The sequence below is a fragment of the Diadema antillarum genome, unplaced genomic scaffold, assembly GCF_040938485.1.
Source record: "Diadema antillarum isolate AM-2024a unplaced genomic scaffold, OU_Dant_1.0 seq00001221_RagTag, whole genome shotgun sequence".
Lineage (NCBI taxonomy): Eukaryota > Metazoa > Echinodermata > Echinoidea > Diadematoida > Diadematidae > Diadema > Diadema antillarum.
The window spans coordinates 1,034,950-1,049,201 of record NW_027272011.1 but is presented as its reverse complement, the minus strand read 5'-3'; the positions used below and the strand labels follow the sequence as shown (position 1 = coordinate 1,049,201).

Genomic DNA, 14,252 nt, shown 5'->3' with positions numbered 1-14,252 from the left:
TCAGTGGGCTGGGTTGTCACAGTCGTGGTAGTGGTGGTTAATTCGCTGGTAGCTGCGCGTGTGGTAATCTTCATGGTTGTGGGGGCTTGTGAAGGAGTTGTCGCTCGCGAAGATGCCTGGGTAGACGTGGTGGAACTTGTGGTGGTAGGTTTGGCTGTTGACGCACGCGTGGTGGTGGCTGCATGTGTTGGTGCTCTCGTGGTGGTGGCTGCTGGTGTTGGTGCTTTCGTGGTGGTTGCTGCAGGTGTTGGCGCTCTCGTGGTGGTTTTTGCAGGTGTTGGTGCTTTCGTGGTCGTGGGTGCAGGTGTTGGCGCTCTCGTGGTGGTTTTTGCAGGTGTTGGTGCTTTCGTGGTCGTGGGTGCAGGTGTTGGTGCTTTCGTGGTCGTAGTCGCTGATGTAGTTGGCAGTCCTTATTATGCCGTGCGGACAAGAATGATTTGGAAAAAATCAAAACTAATAAGCTACCGAGAAACCAAAACTGAAATAGAGAGTGCTTGCGAATCTTATTCAAGGATCACATCTTATAAAACTATAAGAATAATTACATGATAATAATATGTATACAAAAATAAGCAACAATAAAACTACATCGTAAGCAAAAATGAAAGTCTTCGTGGTCTATACAATTCAACTGAATGTAAAACAAACCTTACATATCATTCTCTTTTAGGGGACGTGACATTTCAACATCAGTGTACAAGATACAGCTATCAAGATCCAGTAATGACAAACGTTTCAGGAGGATGTAGCACTCTTCTGTCATCACTTGTTCATTTTGGTTCGCATGTTTATATGATCAATGAGTTAAGAGGAGATATTATACAAACAGCAGGATGATAATAAAAGTTGTAATTTGCCATCAGTCAAGCAATTATCAGTAGATGTTTGTCTACTATATATTAATGTATCCATTTTGTGAATCCTTTGGCATGTCTCCTCACAATTCACTGTTCGAAACGAAGAGCGTAGTTTCTGTCATGTCCTGAAGTCAACAGATAACCTGGTTATGTGATACAACCCCAGATTAATGCTCAATATGCATTAAAATGACATGGGAATTACACTATTTAAACCGGAATGTTGCTTCTGCGAACCCTCATAAAATTAGTGTGTAGGTACTCACTGCAAACAAAGTTCGGGTCTGGTGAATCTGGAAGATAGAAAAAGATGATTACGAGAATAAAAGTTATGATGAATATGATGATTACGAGAATAAAAGTTATTTTTACGCATCCCCCCATATTCCAGTTTTTCATGTGAAGCAGAGTGGAAGAAACCTCTTGCCCTTACCTGAAAGGTGTGATGAGATCGCATTACTTGGATATTTTTCGTCTCTGGAGATATCATATTCTTTTGCATTTCTCGGTTGCTAGTTGTACTGTCATACACAGACACATACACACACACACACACACACACACACACACACACACACACACACGCACACACAAATCCGGGAAAAGCTGAAAAAAAAATAGCTGCATGCATGTAGCTGACATCAGTATTAACTTTTTTGACGTGTAAGACTGGCTACAGACTGAGATACCAAAATATTATTTGAAGGGTTTATTCGTGAGGTTGCCGCATTTACGCTTTGTAGATGATGTAATGAGGTTGACATGATAAGAGTGCTGTATAATGGAAGTCTTTGTGATCGAAATAAATATACATTTAATTTCTTTGACAGTGATGTTCATTATCATATATTTCATTTTTTTTTCTTTTCAGTTCGATTTTTTTTAGTTCTCACATTTCTCCATGATTAAAGATTAGACGAAATAAATAGGAAACAAGCATAAGCAAACACTGGTAATAATGTTCAAAATGTCATAACCACTCAAGGGAAAACAAGATAATTGTGATTCCGTCAAAAACAAGATAAAATATTCATGTTCCAACCATATGTTTATTTTGTGTTAGGAAATCACAGAAGACAAACTATTGCTGATATACCGAAAGATATGCAGTAAGCAGAAAATCCAACCACCGTATCTAAAAAAAAAAAAAAGTACAAGGTCAATATGGACAAGACTTTGCTTGGTTTACACAAACGTACGTTATATGATGTAACGATGATTGTATTGTATACATATACCATGATGTGGTACACCATTTACATCAATTCGAACCAACATCTATCATGTCTATACCTCATGAGAAAAAGAAAAGAATAAAAGCGCAGAAAATAGGATTTGGAAGACATCAAAGTATGTTTTCCTCACACACACTTACCACAAATTCCGCAAAAGGCGGGACAATATGCATCAACGTACGAGTACTGGGGGTTACCGCACCAGCTCAACGGCCAACCAGGACTAGCACCGCAATATTCATGCGTATCGACACATGCAGCTAGTGAGGTGGATGAGAATTAAGAAAAACTGTGACAGATACATAAATATTACACGCATACACACACACACACACACACACACACACACACACACACGCGCGCAAACACACACATCTATATGCAATAAACAACACAATTGAATATAATGCACAAAGCTACAGACGTGACAGAATAAAACATTGTAAGTGAATTGGAACTGAAATGCAATTGACTTGTATTTTGTCTTGTTTCCCTTTCTCTCTCTCTCTCTCTCTCTCTCTCTCTCTCAAATATGGATTCCCGTTTATTAACTTTCCATACTTTCTTCCTTCAATTGCATAAAAGGCATTCAATTATTTCGGGGGATATGGGCTATACAATTACGGTTAATTATCATTGACGAAAGCCTAAATTTGTGCAACTCCGCAAGAAACAATGTCACAGACACACAATCAAACAAACAAACAAACAAACAAACAAACAAACAAACAAACAAAAACACATACACATACTGAGTACTCGTAAATATCTTAGCACCAATAAACGATGATTTGTGACATTTTGGTAAGGGAGAATAATGTTTTGACAGAATATTCTACATTTTGAAGGTTTATAATCACGTTTTCAGGTTTTATTTCCAGTTGACATAATTCTCGACTGACTCACAAGCTTAATTGGGTAATTGCTTCTCTATTGCTCACAAAAGTTGAAGTGATTGAAATCAGAATGACTTACCAAAAAAAAAAAAATAGTTTCATAAGTACGAGCCGGAAATGACCTTATAATGAACTACAGATCGGCATCGAGGTCATTTGTCCGTGACTACGCAAATATTCCACAGCTGAATATTTTTAGCTTTTCGTGGGTGACGGATTTACATTACTCGTGTGAAATGTGCGTGACACCGTGTTTTGTCTTTCAAGTAGCAAAAATGTTTGATTAAGGTAATGAGGTAGCTGCCTACACAAAGTTTTCAGTAGAAAAGGTACCAGTAAGTTTCGTCCCAACAACCACAGTAAACAATTATTGTTTCAATATACAGAGTGATTTGCTAATGTAGTCAATGTAATGTTGTTGTTTTTTCCTTATGTTTTTGTGGGCTCCTAGTACCAAGCCTTTTCATGAACCTTCCCAATGGATAAACTTTCACTTTGGAATCCACCCTGCATACATTAAAGGGAAGATAAACCTCAAGAGCAATGTGGATTGAGTGAAAGCAGCAGCATTAGTAGAACACATCAGTGAAAGTTTGAACAAAATCGGACAATCGATGCAAAAGTTATGAATTTTTAAAGTTTTGGTGTTTGGGCCCGCTGGATGAGGAGACTACTAGAGGTTATGACGTATGAGTGGACAACAATACCAAGAAAATATAAAGAAAATACTACAAAAATCCATTTTTCATGAAAATTACAAATTCCATCAACTTGATATTTACATATGTTAAGGGTAGCAATTATTCCCCCTGCTTTCTGGAAGCGGTTGGTCCATTGCTCTTTCATAATTCTAGAAAAGTAAATTTTTGTTGAATTTCCTTTATATTTTCTTTGTATTGTTGTCCACTCATACGTCATATCCTCTAGTAGTCTCCTCATCCAGCGGTTCCAACACCAAAACTTTAAAAATTCATAACTTTTGCATCAATTGTCCGATTTTCCTCAAACTTTCACGGATGTGTTCTACTAATTTTGCTGCTTTCACTCAATCCACATTGCTCTTTGGGTTTATCTTCCCTTTAATTGTTGCTATCGGGTCAGTCTCAGGCCAGCTTTCTAATTTAGTTGCCAGGAACAAGCTTTGTGTAAAACAAACAAACAAAAACTGCATAGAATTTAGTTTAGTAACCGAGTCCGTGTGCGTGTGCGTGTGTGTGTGTGTGTGTGTGTGTGTGTGTGTGTGTGTGTGTGTTTGTGAGTGAGAGTCCATAGTTATGCAGAGTAACTACATCAGTAGGTCCATGCTTGTGGACTGTTGGTATGACAATCCCTTTCGTGACAACTTGAGATACTTTTAAATATTTTCATCTTCAGTGTTCTTTACGTTGTTGTTTTTCTATCTAATATGTATGTGTACATGTAGGTGCTCTTACATGTTTTTATGCATGTGTGTATAATTATGCAAGTTTGTATAGAAATGCATGCAAGCATGTATGTATGTGTGAATACATGTTTGTGTGTACATAATCGTATGTGTGCATGTATATTGTATGAATGCATTCTTGTGCATCGGTTTATTAAGTCAATTTCCTTATTAGTTAATTCATTCATCTATTTTTCTCTAGGATACATACTGGTGCACCTGTTGTCGCGGTAGCCATTCTGACATGTGCAGGTACAATCGCTGTTCAGGATTCCGCAGTTCTCACAGGTGTAACGGCATTCTGAAAATTGACGAACAATGAAGAGAAGTGGCATTAATTACATTCATTTGGTCTCCGAGCAGGGAATAGAAATGATCAACATGAACGTTGATATACAATAATATACTGATTTGGTAATGGAATTCAAATCCTAGGCATTTATGCGCATGCTTTGTTCATATGAGTTGCCCTTAGTAGCCAGAAAGCTTCGCGAATTATTTGCCGCACCTATATAGCATCAATTAAGTTATACTGGTAGGTGAATGCCTGCCTACAATAGGGGACTTAATTGGACGGAACAGATGAAATATAGTGCGTATCACATAGAGGGTAATCCAATTTTAGAGGACTATCATTTCATAATTGTCAGCTATGGAGAGCACAATGTTGGTTGTTTGGAAAGATGAACTCTTCCTCTTTTCATTTGTGGCTGATTATGTAGACAAACGTCATGCATGACTGAGCATACGACGAATTACACTTTTTTCAAGTTTGTGTGTCATTGTGAAGGAACAATGTATGTCTCTGCATGGATGAGAAAACCAAAACACCTGGGAAACAAAAAGAACTATCCTTGGTGACAGGCTTTCTTTCATGTTTCTGCTCCGAAATCTATCATGTTAAAAACTCATCTTCTGAAAAATGTTATTAAGGTTTGAAACATGGATGCCACGACAACTTGTTTGTAATGCACAACAGAGTAATAATAATAATAATAATAATAATAATAATAATAATAATAATAATAATAATAATAATGTCTTTTTACCCAGGGTGGCCTATTCAGTGTTGCAACTGCTCTACCAGAGGGCCCTGCTATTATTATTACCCTAGCATTGCCAGGTACCCATTTATACACCTGAGTCGAGAGGTACATAGTGGGTAAAAACATCTTGTCCAAGGACGTAAGCACTGGGCGGGATTCGAACTCGGGTCCTCCGATCACGAGTCGGGAGTCTTATCCACTAATCCACTATGCCACTATGCCACTGCCACTCTGTTATCATTATGGCAGCTACGCAGTACAAATGATTGTTATCATTGTTTATCATTATTATCATCATTACCATTAATATCATTACTATCATCATTATCAGACGATGGTATATACATCCCCATCTCTGTTCACTTGACTTTCGAGGCTTATTTCCTTTGCAATTATATCTCCGTCCTTATCTATTGGAAAATTAAAATTGACATTAAAACACAGGTTCAGTATTTTTCAGAAATTAGGATCAAGTATAAGTTCATTAGTCTAGATAATAAAGGCCCCATTCTTGTTTAATTTCTGGCTTAAGTTCTGACAACATGTGGTATATAATGACTAATCGATATACATCTTCCCACTTATCTGCCAGACTTGGCTTCCGTCAATAGACTGACAAACATGCAATCGTTCCTACTGAGTAAAGGGGTGATGTTAATACCCCTTCTGTCTTCTTTTGTTGTCTGCTTCTTTTCTACTTAGTCTAGTTGATTAGATGAAAATAGATCCCTTGACACATGCTTGACTTGTTAATAACCTAACCGAGTCGAAATCTTCATAGCAATGAAGCGTATAGATAGGGCAAATCAACTCTACTCACCACAGGGCTCGGAGTGCTCAGAACATGGTCCTGTATAGTTGGAAAACAATACACGACATTCCGTTTAAGTCACTTACATGTTTGCTCAATATTGATTTCTTGCTTACACAAGAAAAAAGTCATCATAGTTACTGTCGAGAACATATATGACTAATATATAACAAAGTACGTCAACCTCGGGCTTGCCGGAGTAGGAGATAGCATGATATCACCTCCTGCCGGGAACTGAACATAAATGTTAAAAAAACAAAAAAACAAACAAAAAACAAACAAACAAACACACACACACACACACACACACACACACACACACACACAACTCTCCCCCCCCCAAAAAAAAAAAAAAGCTATAGTCTAATCATACCGCCGTTCCTGTGATGTTCTTATTCCTTCCATTAAATTCATAATTTTGTGTGTGTGTGTTTTCTACCTCATCAGTGACTACTTTGTCTTCCATTTTTTTTTTTTGATTTGTTTTATTATGTTTTTTAGTGAATGCTTTCGAATTGTATATATCGATGCTCACACATGCAGTGTTGTGTTATTACGCAAAAACTGGATCAGACGTCTTTATTTGTGCTGATATCAAGAACTATTGATTTTTTGATGTGCTGTCACTGACGAGTGCGAGAATCACAATGTCATTGTTCTTTTGACGATTAAAATCTGGAAATTCAAACGAAAAATATGACATATTCTAACATTTTCTCAGCATCACTGGAAAGAGCGTTCAGTGAAATTTAAACAAAAGAACCTGAATTGTGCTTGAAGGGAAGTACAAGCATTCACATCCATTAATTTTAATTGTTAATCTCGATTGCCTCTGACACAGGGCATCCTTAATTCACTAAAGATTTATATTCAAGCTAAAAAGATGAACAGACAAAACGCAAAGTGGCAATCATATAGGGAAATGTCACAAATATCTACCTTAACTGTACTACAGTAGGTAAATGATTGGAAAATGAAAAAAAAAGAAGAAAAAGATGGGAAAAAAGGGAGAGGTGAAAAAAACTTACTACATTGATTATTGAAGCACTGGCCACTGCCGGTTGAGCATTCCGAGCAGCTAAGACCAGTTAGATACGGGCGTTGACCGACAACATTTCCCCTGCCACAGACACAACATTATAATTATTTTACATTAAGATCTATCACCCTTCTGCAGGGATTACAGTTCTTACAAAACATAATGCAATCCACCGAAAGTGACAGATAAAGACATAATATCAAGACCAAAAAAAAAAAAGCACAAAGAAATCTTATTCATGCAGAGATAAGTGCACAAATTGTATCAGTATAATGGATTTTCTATACTTATGAATTATTGAAAGTGCATTTCGTCCCATATATTGTTACAATATTTCCGAATTCATTCAGGAAATATTGACGACATTCGTGACAGTGCTGACGGATATGCAGTAACATACGAGCTAAGTAGTCAGTTCGGGTCAAAGTTCAAAGTCTTTAAGTCGGACATGGGCGAATTGAATCAGCCATGTTCAGAGAATGTGTGATCCATGTAGTGCATGTGGTAACGGAAAAATGAGCTCTAGCATAATATTGGTGTTTTCAGTGGTTTAGTTAATATTTTCGTATGCGTGGTATTTTACGGGAGAACACCAAGAATGAAGATTCAGTATTCATTAATGATATGAATAAAACACACACTGACGTGCAAATTGTTTAAGAAAAAAAATCTTATCCTAAGACACAATCGATCTTATCACCTGACTGTTAAAGAGAGTCATCTTAGGAGAAAGTAATTGATAAAAATGAATATCAAGTCAAAGTGTACAGTAACAAAAGAGGGAAATGCCTGTTTCAGTACCGGGTACATATTTTTCTTCCTATAATCGATATAGCTATGCAAACTCAGTAACATTACAATCGGTCAATTTGTCCCTCATATCTAAATCATCCTCCATCCGATGAAATAAAGACATCGAACCGTTAGGACATATCCAGGGCCCTGTTACATAAAAACATGTTATTAATCAGACATAGGTCAGAAAATCAATCATAAGTCAGCTATATCAACCATTCAACATTTAGTGTCCAGAGACTTAGGTTTAATTATCGGACTTCTGTTAGCTCTCTACTTCACATGCAACAGAGCCTAGCGTCAATAGTGACAGATACAGTACGCAAGTGCGATGGACGTAGCACAACTCTTCGAACTTAATACCTACGCTGGTCCGTAGTTGCACGTGATCATGTAGGCATTCTGGGTGAACCCCACCAAGTTTGCGCAGAATGTGCGTCCACATCCAACAGCATATGATTCAGCCCACACCACCTGGGTCGGGAAGGGTGGATATATAATCTAGATCATAATCGTTGTAGTCTGTGATTATGATGATGCCTATTATAATATCCGCAAACTCTACACTCCTGAGCGTGTTTTGTTTGTTTGTTTGTTTTGTTTTATTTTCAACCAGGCTTCATACCTAAGCGCAGTCGACAAAGAATTTATTTTTTTGATCTTCACTGTTACACTACGCACATGATGTTAAATATTACAGTCAGCCAAAGCTCATATTATTCATCTCAAAGATATGTATTTGTAATGTATTCTTAGAATAAGATACACGAATGCACTCTTTCTGGCTTTGGTAAACTTTGTATTTATCCGCTCTGGCATCCATGCAATATAATATCTACGTATATGCGCATACTAATAGTATGGTGATGAGCAAAACATAATGGGGAGAAATGATGATTAGTTTACACGAGGAAATGATAAGGGAAAAATGTGTTCCACAGTTGGGATATTGAAATGTCGCTTGCTTGGAAGAAGAATCTATTACATGTATTCACTACAAGGCCTTCTGCTACAGAGGACTCCGTTAGTCTCTATGTTTCCCCTTCCCTTGATCCTCTTTTTCTTCTCGTAAGTGAGAAAAATAATAAATTACTATCTTTGCCTTATTTTACGGGAGGGGGAAGAAGGAGTAGAAAAAATATGTGCCTCTCTAGGCGAATATTACGCTTGACCTCTACAGAAATGTGTCACCCACTTACAGTAAGATATTCCTCATAGGGTAAAACTGGTAATTGTTTGTATAGATCATTCAGATAAGAACTGACGGACTAATCAGATATAGATACGGACCCAAACACACACACACACACACACACACACACACACGCACACACACACTCACACACACGTTTTTCTTTGTTTGCAAATAGCATGCATTAGATGTTATTTATTACACAATAAACATTTCTAACATTATGATTTACTTGCCTTGCATTCACTGAATATTCTGAAACAGCATAATTAATCACAAAAAGATACACGATTAATGATATCTATAATTTCACATTCACACACACACACACACACACACACACACACACACGGGAAGATATCGACTGAAAAGATGTTAAGAAAGGACTGAAATTCATCCGAAAGGGAACATGCTTACCTGAGTGTAATGACCACATACCGCCGAACACTGATTAGACTCGTAATTATAGTCCGTTACCTCGTCGTACCAAGACTGCGTGGCGTGCGTGCCGTCATCGTAAAACGTGCCCGCCCAGAGATTCTGGCCCACGGGATCGAACGGGGAGATGTTTGTAGGGTTGCCGTGTTCGTATACACATCCGTCCGACCATTGCTGAGCCATGGTTGCCAGAGAATCATCCCAAACCTGAAAATTTTAATCATGATCGTCTCCATGTTATCGACACTTCATTTTATTTTAAACATTGAACAGAACAGGACTCTGATACACCATGAAGATTATGCAGTTTTTGTTCCCGACTACCCTGGAATTCGAGCCCGCATATCATTAAGAAAAAAGGAAAAGAAAACAAAAAGCACGCACTCGGGTACCGCGCCCTTCATCATCCAGCACACACCCGCACCGTCCCGTTTTATGGTCTGTTTTTCCCTCTGTGTTACTTCTTTTCAATGGACGTTGTTTACCGTTAAACTGAACTGGGACATTATAAATCATCTTTTTCCCTCACGCTATAAAGCACTCCCGGAAACGCCTTTTTGTTGACAGGGGGAAAACTGGTCACAATTAAATTTTTCATCGCCAAAACCAATGAACCGTTCTGGCAAAAATTTCTGGACTGGCTTTCATATTACCACCAACCAACCAACTTCATCCTAATGTCTACAACTCTGACATAGCAAAGTAAAATCTAATATTTCTGCATTAGTTCGAAGGAAAATAGGACTTCGATTCAAGGCTAGTCGCGGCAATAAATTTTTGAAATGTGCAAAGGCTGGACTATACCCCATAGTGTTAAGGTGATTCCCCTTAATTTGCGGTGACACTCAAAGTACAATATTTGGACTATGTTAATTTCAAGATGGGTAACTCTTATTTCTGACAGATTTATCAGATACTTTGATATTTACCAATTATGCTACTGACATTCTTGCTTTTGACAAATAACTCTTGCCGTTTTTAACCTGTAATAGTTCATCTTGCAATTAATAACCATAGCTAGCAATCATAGCGTACAGCACCAACACGCTTATTTATAGAACGATTCCAATAAAGCGAGGGAATCCAACTGGACAAAAAAATTCTTCGCCATAAGATGTTTTTTGATACAGATATTTCTTTGTTTTTGTCTAAGACTAAAACTTCATATTCATAAAACCACAGTTAGTTCCCCTTCCTGTTTTCATGGTATGGTTATAAGCAATACCAAAATTGCAACTTCTGTGTCAGAAACTTTAATGTTTTTTCCCAGAAAGTGATCTCCACTTCGGAGAAAAAAAAATAGAGAGAAGTCATCAAAGAAAGAAAGATAGCGAGATAGATAGGCAGAGAGAGAGAGAGAGAGAGAGAGAGGGAGAGGGAGAGAAAGGGAGGGAGAATTGTAAACCAAATCGTGATTGAGATATAGTAGATGACTTGTGAGTTAAGACACAAACAGAAACTTCGTCAAATTATTTTCCATATGTTTTAAAAGTAGTGCATAGAAATTAAGTCGACCTGAACTTTTTTTGTTCCTTCCGGTCAGTGGACATGGTAAGAAATCAGGACAACAAATTCTTCTTGTGAACAATGAATGATGTACAAGCCTATACTTGTTTGTTTACGTAATGGAACTCACTGACCTCAGCTATTTCCATTAGATCGCTGTAGCGTGGAGTAAAAACAGCACGACGCTAGATAAATATTGCTTTCGACCAGCAGTCCCCTCCATTGGCATTTTTTTTTCTTTCATAAAGTAAAGTTACATTACATGATAACATTTCATTGCACTGTATCATTGTATATCTTTTCCCTGATTGTAAGAAATGGGCATCCTTGATTTCGTATCGCAAATGTGCCAGATATGCTGTAATCATATTTTGTTGGAAATGGAATAAATGAAGTTAAAGATTCAAATAAAAATTGCACTGTAAGAGAATACATACACAGCCTTGACCTTCACAGGTAGTGTATTTCAATTCTATCAAGACGATGTTGCCTAAAGCACGTTAAGAAATAGAATCACATTTAAATCGTATGCATATTTCCCAGCAGTCATTTGCACCTTATGAGCTGTCCAGATATTATACTCTTATTTGAGAGTTCCTCGGTGTCATTTTGAACACGAACCACATTCATCTACGTTATTATCAGAGTAATGTTTAAATGTATTAAATGACGGACTAATCATTGCATTTTTGGCGCTTAGCATTTTGTGTCCACTTATTTTTCCCATGAAAATGAGTTGTGAAAATCGGATTCCATTGGGATTCCAACCTGAGACCTCCAGATTGCGAGACCGGTATACTCTTACTGACTGAGCTTTAGAAAGCCCTGCGCATAGGTACGCCATTTGTCCATAACACTCCTGAATCTTCATTGCTTGTGTGGTCAGAAGCTATATGGTTGTATAGGGCCCCATTTTTTCTCTCTCTTCTTTCTTTAAAACACAACAACAGCAGAAGCTCTAAAGTATATGACACAAACCCAAAATTTAAAATTCGAAAATTCAATTGAGATTTTGGCGGAAGAAAGGCACTTTCTCGAAATATTATTGGTCATATTCACATTGTCACCATGGTTCTGATAAAGACAAAAAATTTACATACATCATTCATCGAAGCAGATGTGTTTTTTATTTATCTATTCCCTTTGATGAACAAGGAACTACTGCTGCCCAAAATGTGTTCTTCTGACAATTTCCTCGGACGGCATTATCTTATCGTGTTTTTTTTTAATGAAATGATTGGTAATTGCACTTGTTGTTCCTTTGTTTTTTAGTAGAAAAAAAAGTGTAGGTTAAAAGCAAACCTGAATAACGTGGTTAAATGCACATACCGAATGTCAATTCATTCTTTTTGTTGGGGTAAAGGTATGTCATGAATGCTCACCAATGGAAATGTACAAAAGAGGAATAAAGTCTGTGGGTAGTCTGGAAGACACAATATTCATGTGTAGTTGTTTGTGGCAGGCACCTTTGTATTTCAGATATTCAAGCTAATGTATTTCAAATAAAGAGCAGGGGGCCAGGCTGTGTATCACATAAGGTCTCTTGTTTAGAAGATCCTACTATGATAACGTGACCTTACCCCGCCCTACCTTATGTCCTCCCCCCCCCCCCCTCCCCCCGAAAAAAAAAATCAACTCATAATATACCTCGGAAGGAACGAATAAAGTAATTTTCCGTCTTCGTTCTTATGAAGTACAGGCAAGAAACAAAAGTCCTTAACATACAGCCGGACAGGCAACTACACATTATAGCCTACCATGTAACGCATGTTGGATGCCTCTGGTGAAACACCGCTCCGGAGCTGATTGTGTAAGTCGAGTATTCCCATTCTCTCCTCAGCACTAAACGGCGTAGGCGATCTCTTCGAGCGATGTCCATGGAGTGCGGGATCCACCTCTGCAGACGCCAGGACGCCCATGCAGATGCAGAGAGCGATGATGAACCTTGCGTGATGCATTCTGCTAACTTATTGGTACATCTGCATCAAACTATGAAATCATCCGTATAATAGTCGACTCTGTACACTTTGCAGCCACCATCCGGCATATACGAACCGAACAAATAAAGTTGGCTTTCTTGAAGGAAGCTGGTTGCAAATCTCCAAGTTATAATCTCATAACGTTGAGTGGAGTTACTGAAAACAGCAAATCGTGCGAACTATAGTACTCGTGCAACACTGGCGACTCCCTGCGACGTTTTTGTTTGATAACCGCATGAAGATTGCCTTATGCAGTTGGAATCCGTCAACCAAAACTGCAATCATATATTATATAAAAGGCAAATCAAAAGGCGCTTTCATGCGTGATTTCTTCCGTGAGGAGTTCATCAAGTTTGTGCCTTTAACGGCTGACATGATTATTATTCTTTGTGTGTGCTCGGTAATATAGTGGGTGGTTATTGCTTCAAAGAATCACGGTTTCACGCATTGTAGAGCGTACTTGGAAAATAACACCAAATTACTAGATCAGACACGAGTAGAGATGATTTTTAACTACAGATGGGACATCTCGCTGCAATCTCTGACGCACCTCTAACATAAGTAGAATCATAATTTATACAATACTTTAAATCAATTTATCCTAACAGGTTCTAGATGCATATGATTGATGAATAATTGCCCTTCATGGAAGTAAAGTAACACCGATTATTCAGTGCCTGAGGAATAGCCTTAATAATAAATCACGGGTATACATATACTCGGGTGGGACTCAATCGAACTCCAGACCTTATGATTCGACAGGCGTCTTATCCACTAGACTTCCGACTGAGAGCCACACTTGATGATTCTTATCCATTATAGCAAAAGGTACTGCGCATTTTATGCAAATTAATGAACCTTGATTTTTTTCCCTATTGCAACCGATTGATGAATAGCCCTCCCATGACTTAAATGTAAATACACACCAATTATTAATCAAAGTCTCAGTAGTAGTCATGATAAAAGATCAAGGAGATATAGAAACTAACTCGAATGGAACACGAACCTACAAACTTCTGAATACTAGACATGCAG

At 37.9% G+C, this 14,252-nt stretch overlaps 1 protein-coding gene across 1 annotated transcript; it reads right to left on the bottom strand.

Annotated features, from left to right (window-relative positions):
• LOC139744927 (cysteine-rich venom protein-like) lies at positions 1 to 13,196 on the bottom strand. The gene is made up of 7 exons (XM_071655341.1): positions 12,996 to 13,196; positions 9,712 to 9,939; positions 8,470 to 8,576; positions 7,297 to 7,388; positions 6,278 to 6,307; positions 4,631 to 4,712; positions 1 to 409 (listed from the first exon to the last, which is right to left on the bottom strand). The coding sequence occupies exons 1-7, from the start codon at positions 13,194 to 13,196 to the stop codon at positions 1 to 3; spliced, it is 1,149 nt and encodes a 382-aa protein (XP_071511442.1).
• Between the last annotated feature and the right edge of the window lie 1,056 nt (positions 13,197 to 14,252).